Raw genomic sequence first — 12767 nt, forward strand, 5'->3', positions numbered from 1 at the left:
AGACGCTGGCACGTTGTTTCCTGGATCCCTGGTTATAACAAATATGTCCTTTAAGAATAAATTTTATTTTTTTTTTGAAAGAGCCAAAAGTTATCTAGGACCAATTCTAGTGAACTAAGTGATCAAACAATATCTTCTTTGCTAAAAGATGAGATATGATGGTGTCGGCCCGGTGGCACAGCATTTAAGTGAGCACGTTCCACTTCAGTAGCCTGGGGTTTGCTGGTTCGGATCCCCGGTGGGGGCATGGCACCGCTCGGCAAGCCATGCTGTGGTAGGCATCCCACATAGACAGTAGAGGACGATGGGCACGGATGTTAGCTCAGGGCCAGTCTTCCTCAGCAAAAAAGAGGAGGATTGGCAGCAGATGTTAGCTCAGGACTAATCTTCCTCAAAAAAAAAAAAAAGATGAGATATGACTATAAGATATTATGACTCATAGTCTGACCTGGAAGTAATGGCACAGCATTGGAATAAAAGTATATGCTTAACTTATTCCAGAATTTAAAGGACAAGGTTCATTTGGGTATATAAATGTGTAAATGCATACAAACACCCACAAAGTGATGCAAAAGTCACTAAGTAATTTTTATTTTATACTTTCTTGAGCAGCAGAAGTCACATTACCTCCCCTGCTTCTGGCTGCCAGGCCACAGAAAGCTTCAACAACAAGTTAGTGCCTTTACCTCCTACAAAGAGAGGGGAAAGAGCAGGGCAGAAAAAGTATTTAAAGAAGTGATGTCTGAAAAATTACGTATTTGGCAAAAATCATAAGCCTCGAGATTCAAGAGGTCGAGTGATTCCTAAAGAGGATAAACCCAAAGAAATCCACACCAAGACACATCATAGTCAAACTTCTGGACACCAAGACAAAGAGAAAAATCTTGAAAGTAGCCAAAAAGAAATGCCACATTACCTACAGGGGAAAAACAATGTGAATGGCAGCAGATTTTTGATTGAAACCTCATAGGCCAGAAAGAAGTGGCACAACGTTTTCCAAGTGCTGAAAGAAAAGAACTATTGACCCAGAATTCTATATCTAGTGAAAATATCCTTCAGGAATGAAGGGGTGGGGGATTGTGGCTTTAATATTTGGAGTACAACAACCAATCTGGGAGTTTTTCCTTGAGAAGTTAGGGGTAAGCAGCAAGACCAGGAGATATACTTTGGGGAGCAGGGAATGCATGACGGAAGTACTTTTCCTTTGAGAACTTATCAAAGAGTTTAGGGAGGGCTTGCAGAATAAGGAAATCCTGGAGTTTTCTGACAAGTTGTTTGTGAACCCCACTTATACAATGACGCTCTTATCAGGCTGGATGCTCCAAGGGCTTAGAGGTTATCTCCCAGGAGCCAGTTAAGGGCCAGTCTTTTCTTTGGAAAGCACAGAGTTTGCACATCCCAAGCCTACTGAGTTAACCCTTTATTTCACGTGGGGCAACTAAATACATTTTGTGGACCTTGTTTGGATCCTGATTCAAACAAACCACTGTAAAACAAAACAAAACGACAACGTTTTAACAGCTTATTAAGGTAGCATTGACATACAATAAATTGCATATATTCAAACTGTGCAGTTTGATACATTTTGATATGCATACACCTGTAAAACCATCACCACAATCAAGATAATGAACATATCTATCATCCACAAGAGTTTCTTCTTGTCCTTCTGGAATCTCTCCCTCTGGCTCATCCCTGCCCGCCCCCCCCCCCCAGGCAATCACTTATCTTCCATTACTGTTTGTATTTTTTAAAATTTATATAAATAGAACCATACAGTATGCACTCTTTGGTCTGGCTTCTTTCACTCAGCATAATTATTTTGAGATTCATCCTTGTTATTACAATATAGATAGTGTATTTCTTTTTATTGCTAAATAGTATCCCATTGTATTGATATATCTCACTTTGTTTTTGTTTTTGTTTTTGAGGAAGATTAGCCCTGAGCTAACATCTGATGCCAAACCTCCTCTTTTTGCTGAGGAAGACTGGCCCTGAGCTAACATCCATGCCCATCTTCCTCTACTTTTTTATATGTGGGACACCTGCCACAGCATGGCTTGCCAAGCAGTGCCATGTCCGCACCCGGGATCCAAACTGGCGAACCCCGGGCTGTCGAAGCAGAATGCGTGCACTTAACTGCTGTGCCAGAGAGCCAGGCCCTCTCAATTTGCTTTTACCTCAATTTGTCCATTACTTATTGATGAGCATTTGGATTGTTTCCAGTTTTGGGATTAAGGTGGTATGAAGATTCATATACAAGTCTCTGTATGGACATATGCTCTCATTTCTCTTGGGTAAATAAGAGTGGAATAGCTGTGTAATATGGTTAACTTTTTAACTAAAACTGCATGATAGACCTAAATGTGAAATCTAAAACCACAAAATTTCTAGAAGAGGGGCTGGCCTAGTGGCACAGCAGTTAAGTTCGCACGTTCTGCTTCGGCGGCCCAGGGTTTGCCCGTTCAGATCCTGGGTGCAGACACGGCACTTCTTGGCAGGCCATGCTGTGGTGGGTGTCCCATATGTAAAGTAGAGGAAGATGGGCATGGATGTTAGCTCAGGGCCAGTCTTCCTTGGCAAGACAAGGAGGATTGGCAGCAGTTAGCTCAGGGCTAATCTTCCTCAAAAAAAAAAAAAAAACTTCTAGAAGAAAACATTGGGAAAAATCTTTGGGACCTTGCATTAGGCAAAAATTTCTTGGATATAACAACAAAACATAATTCATAAAAGAAAACATTGATAAATTGAACTTCAAAAGTAGGAACTACGCTCTTTGTAAAATACTGTTAAGAGAATGAAAAGGCAAGCCACAGCCTGGTAGAAAATCATTGCAAATCACACATTTGATAAGGAACTTACTTCCAGAATATATAAAGAATTCTCAAAACTCAATAATACGAAAACAAAAACCTCAATTTTTATAAATGGGCAAAATATTTGAACAGTCAAAAGATATAGTCATGCGTCACTTAATGACAGGGATACGTGCCGAGAGATGCATCGTGGGGCAATTTTATCATTGTGCGAACATCAAAGAGTGTACTTACACAACCCTAGGTGGTATATATAGCCTACTACACACCTAGGCTATATGGTACTAACCTTAAGGGACCACCATCGTATATGTGGTCCATTGTTGACCAGAATATCGTTATTCAGTGCATGACTGTATATGAATGGCAATTACTTACATAAAAGTTGCAAGAATCATCCAAAGAACTCTCATACATCCTTCACCTAAATTCTCCAATGGTTGACATTCTGCATTTGACGTATCTTCATCTCTGTCTATTTTCTGAATCATTTGGGAGCTAATTGCATATATATAATACATATTACCCTTTAAGGCTGCAGTGGAAATTTCCTAATAACAAGGACAGTTTTCTATATGACCACAGTACAATGATTAAAGTCAGGAAATTAACACTGATATAATCCTGCCATCTAATCCACAGGCCCCCCCCTTCAAATTTTATTGATTGTTTTGATTATGTCCTTTATAGGTCCAGCTTTCAGTACAGATTCTAATTTTAGACAAATGGGGAATTTTGAACATAGATTAGTATTAAATGATGTTAAGCAATTGTTACATTTTTAAGCTGTAAGAATGTTTGCAAAAAGTCTTTACCAGTTAGAGATACATACTTAAGTAGTTATAGAAAAAAATGATACAATATTTGAGATTTTCTTTGAGATTCACACCTAGGGAGGTGGGGGGATGGGGAATGAAATAAGACTAGCAAGATAGCTATAATTGTTGAAGCTGGGTGTTGAGGGTTTATTATAATATTTCCTCTACTTTTATGTATGTTTGAAAATTTCCATGATTAAAGTTTTTAATAAAAAAAGACTAGTGAAGAAATTGAAGAATTTTACATATTGGAGTGATATGATCATATTTGTGATTTAGAAGCATTACTCTGGCTGAAATAGGAAGAATGACTTAAAGTGGGGCAAAAATGAAGACAGTGACTGGTTTTCCAGTGGTTGAGTCATCCAGGGAAGAGATGATAGTGGTCTGAACCAAGTGGCAGTGGGATAGAGTGAAGTGGATGGATTGAAGAAATGGTCACTATCTGAATGTGAGAGTTGAGAGAAAGGGAGTCAGGATCACACTTAGGTGGCTTGGGCCAATGGGGGTAAAATGGTGCCATTCACCTAGACAGGGATCACTGGAAAAAGAACAGGTCCCTAGTGGAGAAAAGAAGGTGTCAAGAGACCTTGGGTCAAACTACTGTATTTGTGTTACCTGACCAGAACTGAGCGGATGGATGAAAACAAGATACCTAAATTATTATTATTTAGCAAACCCTATAGGGGTAAGCAAGGTATACAGAGGAAATGTTACTTAAACCTACCTTGAGGTAATATGATTATTCTAAATCTACATGCAGCATTAGTAGACAAGTGAAGATGAAGTGCAATGACAATGTCTGGGTATATAGGCTATTTTACAAACTTGAAAAAAATGATTGGAGGCAGGATGTAACAGAAAGACTCCCTAAATTCACATTAAGTAACCTAGGCATGGAACATAATTCTCTTCATGGGACTGTAGTTCATAAAGATGCCTGATTGGAAGGACATTTTTCAGTTGAAATTGCAAGGTGGTACACGGAGATTCCTAAAGGCAGGAACGTAGAGACAGACAACATCCATGGGATGGTGAATCTCTGGTTAAGGGATGAGTTTGGGGGTACAAAACCGGGATAAAAAGGAGTAGTGGTCACGATTTTTACTCCTAGGTCTTGTAGGAAGGTTCAAGGTGAGGCGGTCAGTGACTTGAAAACCCATCTAAGTCTGCACTTAAGAGTTTCTTCTCACTACCCATGCCAGGGTGAAGGAGCTCCAGCAGACATTTCTGTTAGACACATTTCGTGAAAACGATACCATTTGGCGTTATAATTCTCTTCTGATTGATTTGATCTCTCACTTCCCTGCAGATTCCTTTGCTCTGATTCTCTGGCATGACGTGGGCAAAGCCAATCGCCGACCTCCCGCCTCAGCACCGGCTCCTCGCGCCACCAGAGCGGACTCCAGACGCGGCGCCCCGCCCACGAGCCCGCCCCGGACGAGGAGCTCCGCCCATAGACCCGCCCCCGACGAGGAGCTCCGCCCATAGACCCGCCCCCGACGGGGAGCTCCGCCTACGAGCCCGCCCCCGACGGGGAGCTCCGCCCACGAGCCCGCCCCGGACGAGGAGCTCCGCTCACAGACCCGTCCCCGGTGTGGAGCCCCGCCTACAGGCCCGCGCCCAGCGCGGAGCCCAGCCTCGGAGCCCGCCGGGGGCCCACCGCTGCCAGGGCAAGGCCGCCCTGCTTCGGCCACCGCGTTGTCATGGCTGGGGGTCGTGGTGCCCCCGGGCGCGGCCGGGACGAGCCGCCAGAGAGCTACCCGCAGCGACAGGATCACGAGCTGCAGGCCCTGGAGGCCATCTACGGCGCCGACTTCCAGGACCTGCGGCCGGACGCGTGCGGACTGGTATGAACGTGGCTCGTCCGGTCGGGGCTGGCGTGCGGAGGCCCAGCCTCCCTCGGTGCTACCTCCCGCGGCCAGGCCCTGCCCGGCCCTGCCGGAGCCGAGCCGCCGACCCCCTTTTGGATTCTGCAGTCCTTTCCTACCCCCCAGTTCCACCCACGCTTACTTTTTGTCCTTGCAGCCGCAGAACCCCCACCTGGGCCGAATTCTCTAACAGCCTTTTCTCCAGGTCGGCTCCTCTCTCTTACCTGGCACTGCTTCTCATTTCCAGTGACGCCCATAACATCCCTGCCTCCTTCCAATCTCGACCTTTTTTTTTTCTCTCTGAAAGCCCTTGAGTTTGATACAACAGCGCATTCATAAAAATCCATTGGCAGCTTCGTTCTGGCAACGCCTTTGGGCGCTTGCACAGACCTTACTGATGCCCTCAATCAGAGTTCTCTTCAGTCTGTACCTCCCGTGTGTTCAAAACTATAAACCACGTACTCCCCAGCATCTTCGCTGTGTTCTGCAGTGTAGAGGAACTTTCCTTCTGTACCTTCCTCCAAGGCACTTAGTAGAGAGTATGGAAGACATCCATCTTAGCTGTAATGGAGAGGGTGCTGAGTCTAGGCCTTCCTAAAAGGCATTTGGTTTAAAATATTTTCCTTTTTGTCTGGAAGTAAGTTAAGGCACATTATAAGCTCCTGAGACTGAATCTTTCCTCCCTTCTTGAAAAGTTATCTACCGAATTATTATGTCTCTGAATATTACCCTTTAAAAAGTAATACCTTCCTTCTCTGTCTTTAATTCTGGCATTTCACAACTACTTCTTCGTCGACACATCCAGGATTTCCTCAACAGATAGGCTCTTCTGGAGCTGTCAGGGCAAAACATTCTTCTCGAATCCAAAGTGCTGCTTCCTGCGATAGATATTTATTATTCTGGAATAGAGCCCCGGACAAAACAGACCTTTAAACCTCCTGCCCTCAGGGAGCTTACTTTTCTAGTGCTTAACTTCAGTAGTTATTTTTAACCTGAAATAGTGAAAATGTAAATATTCCCCTTAGACTGGGAATAATAAAATAAAAACATAACTTTCTGGTGATCTGATAACTTCTCTGTTACCAAACATTTAGAATCAGGAAGTAGGCCCATTAAGCAGCCAAAATGGGTGTCATAGGGTGTACACCCAGACTCAGTGCAAAGCCCCTAGGACTTCATGCAGAGCCACTTTATTTACTTTATACATGCTTAATTATCTAGTCCTAAGGCTGCAGAAAAACAGAAAGGAAAAAGGAGCTGCTGCAGGTGGGGATACTGATACTCCCAGAATTAACAGCTAGCAACCTTTATAACAAGGTAGAAGACTAAACAAAAACTACAAATTGAGGCAGAAGACTTGAAATAGCTGTCTGTGGTCCGGGGTGCGCAGTCACATAGCCTGACACTTTCCTTGGCCCCACAGGCAAATAATTGATGGTCGTAAGGATGAATCAGAGTGTAGTCATTCAACAAGTATTTATTATTGCCTGCTATTTGCCAGTCTTCAGGGAAAGGCGCATAATTGTTTATGCAAAACCCTTGAGGCCTGATGGATTTCCAAATTCAGAAGTGTTTGTGTTCACATTCCTGTGTGTATATTCCATACTTTACCTGACACCTCCAGAGTGGGGACTAGGGGCAGCATCCAAAATCAGACACAACCATGAAATTCACACTGACCAGCTAAATAGACTATTAATAGCCTCGTGTCAGTTCAGGCCAAATTTGCTGCCAATAAATTCGGGTCAGAATTTATTGACCTAAATAAACTTCAGGTTTTTTTAAACTTCTGAAGTTTTTTAAACTTCTTTTTGGGGGATGTGTTATAATGTAGATTTTAGTTTAGTAGCATATGTATATCATTTATGTATAACAGAACATTTTGGGAGTGAATGCTACAAATTATTTTACATACCAAAAAAGCTTGGATGCCACTAGTTTAAAATATAATTTACTCTAGAGTTATGCATTTATTATTAACTTAATTATTTTGGCTAATTTTCCGTGTCAGCCAAGGATCTGCTCGTTTATAATTCAACAGCTATCGCAGACTTCCCTCCCAGAAGCGTGCTTCTGTCTCTGGGTCCCCCAGCTGTGTATGAGAGTCCTTGTTTTCCTACAACTTCGCCAGCATTGTAGATGTCAGACTTTTTCATCATTGCCAGTAGAGGAAACATTTTTATTTCTTTGGTTATAAATTCTGTAGACCACTTTTGTTTGTAAGCCATGAATTTTTCTTTTTCTGTGAACTGTTCATGTTCTTTGGTTCATTTTTTCTACTGTACTGTCTATTTTATTTGTTTGTCACGGCTATTTATATGTTAAGAAAATTAGCATATTGGGTCATGCACTGTAAATATTTTTCCCTAATTAACCATGTGCATTTTTGATATTTCTGTAATTTATGCAATTTAAAAAAACTTTAATGTAGTCATGTTGACCTTATTTTTTTGTTTTATGATCCCTGTGGGTGTTTTTTTTTTAGTAAAGACCTCCCTACTCCAGTGGTACCAAAAAATGAATTCTCTGAGGTTTTCTTTTAAATCTTTCATGACTTTGTTTTTAAACTCTAATCAAAAAAAATAGAAATAGGTTTTTTTTAAGTTCTTAGCTCCATCTAAGTAAAAATCTAGGCCGCCCTTTCCCACCCCAACTAGCCAGTTAGACTAACACAGATGAATTTTTTCAGTCTTTTCCATTGCTATTTTGAAATGCCGCCTCTGCATTATATGAGGCTGTGCTGGCTTCCTAAGGACAGGGTCCATGTGTTTGTTCACACCTACGTGCCCAGTGCCTGGTAAAAAGCTCTCAAAAGTTTTTATTGAATTAAATAATTCCCGAGTGTATTTAGGTCTATTGTGGACTCTCTATTCTACCCCATTGATCTGTTTAAGCACTATTACCACATTGCTGTAATTACTATAGATTTATAACAAGCCTTAGTATCTAGTGTGGTCACCATTTACTTTACAGGGTTTTCCTGACTAATTTTACTTTAGTTTTTCCCTATGAACTTTAGAATCAACTTGCCAGGTTCAAAAAGTTATGTTGACATTTTTACTGGAATAACATTATATGTGTTTAACTTGGGGAGAATTCAGATTCTGAATATTTTAATATTTGTTTAAAATGAAGCTGTAGGGGGGCTGGCCTGGTGGTGTAGTGGTTAAGTTCATGGGCTCCACTTTGGCGTCCTGGGGTTCATAGGTTCAGATCCTGGGCACAGACTTAGCCCCACTCATTAGGCCATGCTGTGGCAGCCTCCCACATAAAATAGAGGAGGATTGGCACAGGTGTTAGCTCAGTGACAATCTGCCTCACACACACACACACACAAAATGGAGCTGTAGGTTATCAAATTTTTTTTTTATTAAGGTTATGAAGTTAACATCCTTGTGAAATTACAGTTGTACATCATTTTTAGTCTTATTGTAGGTACACCACTTCACCCCTAGTGCCCTCCCCCCACCCCCCTTTCACCTGGCAACCACCGATCAGTTCTCTTTGTCCGTATGTTAACTACCACCTATGAGTGGAGTCATACAGAGTTTGTCTTCTCTGTCTGGCTTATTTCACTCAACATAATACCCTCAGGGTCTATCCATGTTGTTGTGAATGGGACGACTTTGTCCTTTTTTATGGCTGAGTAGTATTCCATTGTGTATATATACCACATCTTCTTTATCCAATCATCAGTTGCTGGGCACTTAGGTTGCTTCCATGTCTTGGCTATTGTGAATAATGCTGCGATGAACATAGGGATGCATGGAACTTTTGGAATTGCTGATTTCAGGTTCTTAGGATAGATACCCAGTAGTAGGATGGTTGGGTCATAAGGTATTTCTATTCTTAACTTTTTGAGGAATCTCCATACTGTTTTCCATAGTGGCTGCACCAGTTTGCATTCCCACCAACAGTGTATGAGGGTTCCCTTTTCACCACAGCCTCTCCAACATTTGTCACTCTTGGTTTTGGATATTTTTGCCATTCTAACAGGTGTAAGGTGATATCTTAGTGTAGTTTTGATTTGCATTTCCCTAATGATTAGTGATGATGAGCATCTTTTCATGTGTCTATTGGCCATCCGTATATCTTCTTTGGAGAAATGTCTGTAGGTTATCAAATTTTAAGGAATCTAACATTGTTTAAAAATTCTCACCAGCTTGACAAATAGGCACATACTTGAGAACAGAACATGAATGAACTAGGTGATTTTTACAAGAAAGTATTCATTTTTAGGAAAGGAATTATGGGGGAAAATCATAAAAGGCATTAACATAAGGAGTTTAACATAAAATAATAGAAATACAAATACCCTGTGATTTCTCTTACATGTAGAATCTAAAAAAATTTTTTAAACCAAGCTTATAGATCCATGAAACAGATTGGTGGTTGCTGGAGTGGGCTTGGGGTCGGGCGAGCATCTTGGGGTTTTCTTTTTTATTTAAATAAATTAAAAAATATACATATTAAGAAATATGATCTAATTTCCATTTTATGAACTTTTACTGTTATCATTTTTGTTTTTGACTTCTTCACAGATTTCAAACCGAAGACTTGCCCAGATTATCTAGCTTGCACATGTTACTGTGTTTCTAGATTTGTTATATTTTCACGCAGACTAGTTTCTTCCCCACTCAGAGAATATTCAGTCTGCAGCAAGTGAGAAACTGAGAGGCCATGGTTGAGCCAAGTCTCCCCAGCAAAGTTTAAGGAGGGGATGATTAGCAGAATCACCTGAAATGGTTTGAACTCTGTAACTTTTTAAAAAAGTATAATTGTGGTAAAAAAAACACATAACATAAAATTTACCATCTTAACCATTTTTAAGAGTACAATGCAGTAGTGTTACGTATATTTACATTGTTGTGCAACGGAAAATTGCGTTAGTGTTTTAGATTAATTTCCCAGACCTCATCATCACTCTGCTGCTTATCTTGTAAACCGCTGACATTTAGTCACAGGCTGCCATTAACCATCCTGCTTCATTCAGCCTTGGAACCAAAAGACTTGCAGCTGTGTGAAATGACCGATACAATTCTCAGTTTTTAATAGTCTCATCTTTCACTCTTGCACGTTTAACAGAAATAGACACATTCTTAAACCAGTGTATTTTGTTGGGCCTGAGTGTTAGGAAGTACCTGAGAATAGCACCTTCAGACTGAACGGCAGGGCTTTCTGACAGCGTTGGCTGAGGCCTCCTCCAGGAGGTGTGCATTGCGCTGAGAAGAGGGTCCCCGAAGTCGCTGTTCCTAATCCTTTGGGGTATTTTAAGATCTTTGGCTTTTGTTCCTTGAAGAGATAATTTTTTTTTTTGGATGAGTTCCAAATGAGCATTACCTCTCATGTTTTAGGCCTGAGTTTACATCCTTTGCTTTTGATCTGCTTGAGAATTTGTGTGGCTATTTTATAACAGTTCAGGAGAGTGTCCAAGCTTCATGATCCCATTAAGAAGCAAATTTAACATCTCTTTAGCATGTCTTATTGTAGCCACGCATGGCCTTCTCTCTGTGTTATGCTGCTTTCATGTCACTTGCATTTTCAGTCTTCAAAACAGAATTTGTTTTCTCATGTAGGATTTTGTATATTTTGTAGCTGATACCTTCTGCATTGTGTTTTCCCCTCCTTTGGTGCTCAAAAATTTTGGGGTACCCCTTACTTTGTGTGTATTTCCCTGCAGTATTCCAGGAATTCATTATTTCCTTGTGCAGGTTAAGTCAAAGATTTTATCAACACTGAATTCTGATGCCCATTTATCTTCTAAATGTACGAGGGAGGCTCTACCCACCCCATTCTTCAGTACGTCTTGGTGGTTAAACCGTTTTTAATCAAGGCCCGTTCAGCTCTAGGAGTCCTTGAATGCCCTCGCATGAGCTAATGCTTGGTACTTTAAACATGCCTTGCATAAAAGCCTCTTCACATGTTGGAGAGCCTCAGTTTGCTTGAGAAAAGCCTGGCGGATATTCTGCACTTATCTCTAAAAGCACTGTTCCCTGTCTGTCTTTTGTTTTTTCCAGTGAGCCTTTATTGGTTAGGGTTACGTTTAGCTATATATGACAGAAAACTTACTATAACAACAAGGCTTATTTTTTTGCATATACAAGTCTGTAGCCTAGGACTTTTTCTAAATTGCTGTTCCACCATTCTTAATGTGCCCTTCATGGTCCAAAATGCCTGTCTGAACTCCATCCATCACGTCTGCATTCCAGCCAGCTGGAAGGAGAAGGGCATGAAGAAGTTGCGTGTATTAGTTCTTTCATTTTATTGGCCAGAAATTAACCCAGTGGCCACACTTAGCTGCAAAGGAGTCTGGGAAATGTATCCGGCTAAAAAATCAGGGATTCTATTGCTAAGAAATAAGGGGAGAATGGATATTAGGGAACAATTAATAGTCTCTACTGAGAAATACCCAGAAGTCTATGCCCTTTGGAGAGGCATATCACTTCAGTCCAATTAAGGCCAAAGATAAAGGCCTTAAAAGTAGCCAGTTATCTGGTAGGTTCAGTGTCCTGCTCTTTGGGTTGGCTTCACTTGGTACTCAGATCCAGACAAGTTGTTAGGTTTTCATCCAGTTGTATATCATTCCTCAGTGGCCTTGGCTCTGTTGCTTCATCCAAGCCACGATCACTGGATTCATGTGCCTCTTAAAGCGGAAATCTTTATGCATCCAGAAGTCTCTTCACTTTGCATCAAAACTCTTTCCTCTTTCCTAAAAGTTGTTTTGCATTATGTGGGCTTGCCACCATTACCACTGCTGTCCTGCTAGTGTTGCTGTGCTGTGGAAGTAACTAGAACGCTAGACCTGCATGGTGTTATATGGCTGGTCCAGCCCAGGAGTGGTTTGCAGGATCCCAGTGTTCTCCCTACCGGTGTTCTACAGTCCCCCTGCTGGTGGCCTCCCTCCCTGAGGCTTGCCAGCAGTCCTTAACTGGATTCACTGTGCTTTATTAAGCACTCCCTTTAGTAAGGAATATCTTCAAAATGTGAAGTTCCCCATCAGCCTCTGTTTTCTGAAGCTTACTTCCTGTTCCAGTGACTCTGGGCATGAAGTGAAGGCCTCCCTGTACCATATCCCAAGATTAGTTACGCTCAGATATCCTCTTCACTGCCTACATAAAGACAAAAGCGAATGTTAAACCAGATGTGTTATCTCACACACGCAGAGATAACTCACTTCCTGTGGTACTTGTTGTCTGTATCTTGCAAGTTTATTTCCATACTGGGCCCAAGAAAGACCCATCCTTTGGTTTGCATTTTAGCTT

General features: G+C 41.5%; 1 protein-coding gene across 1 annotated transcript in view; it reads left to right on the forward strand.

Annotated features, from left to right (window-relative positions):
* Positions 1-5238: 5238 nt before the first annotated feature.
* EIF2AK4 (eukaryotic translation initiation factor 2 alpha kinase 4) overlaps positions 5239-12767 on the forward strand; it is a 97140-nt gene continuing 89611 nt past the window's right edge. Inside the window, exon 1 of the mRNA XM_046652858.1 lies at positions 5239-5484. Coding sequence (XP_046508814.1) covers positions 5341-5484 — 144 coding nt within the window. The 5' untranslated portion in view covers positions 5239-5340. The remainder of the gene's footprint in view (positions 5485-12767) is intronic.

This window comes from Equus quagga, chromosome 2, assembly GCF_021613505.1.
Source record: "Equus quagga isolate Etosha38 chromosome 2, UCLA_HA_Equagga_1.0, whole genome shotgun sequence".
Classification (NCBI taxonomy): domain Eukaryota; kingdom Metazoa; phylum Chordata; class Mammalia; order Perissodactyla; family Equidae; genus Equus; species Equus quagga.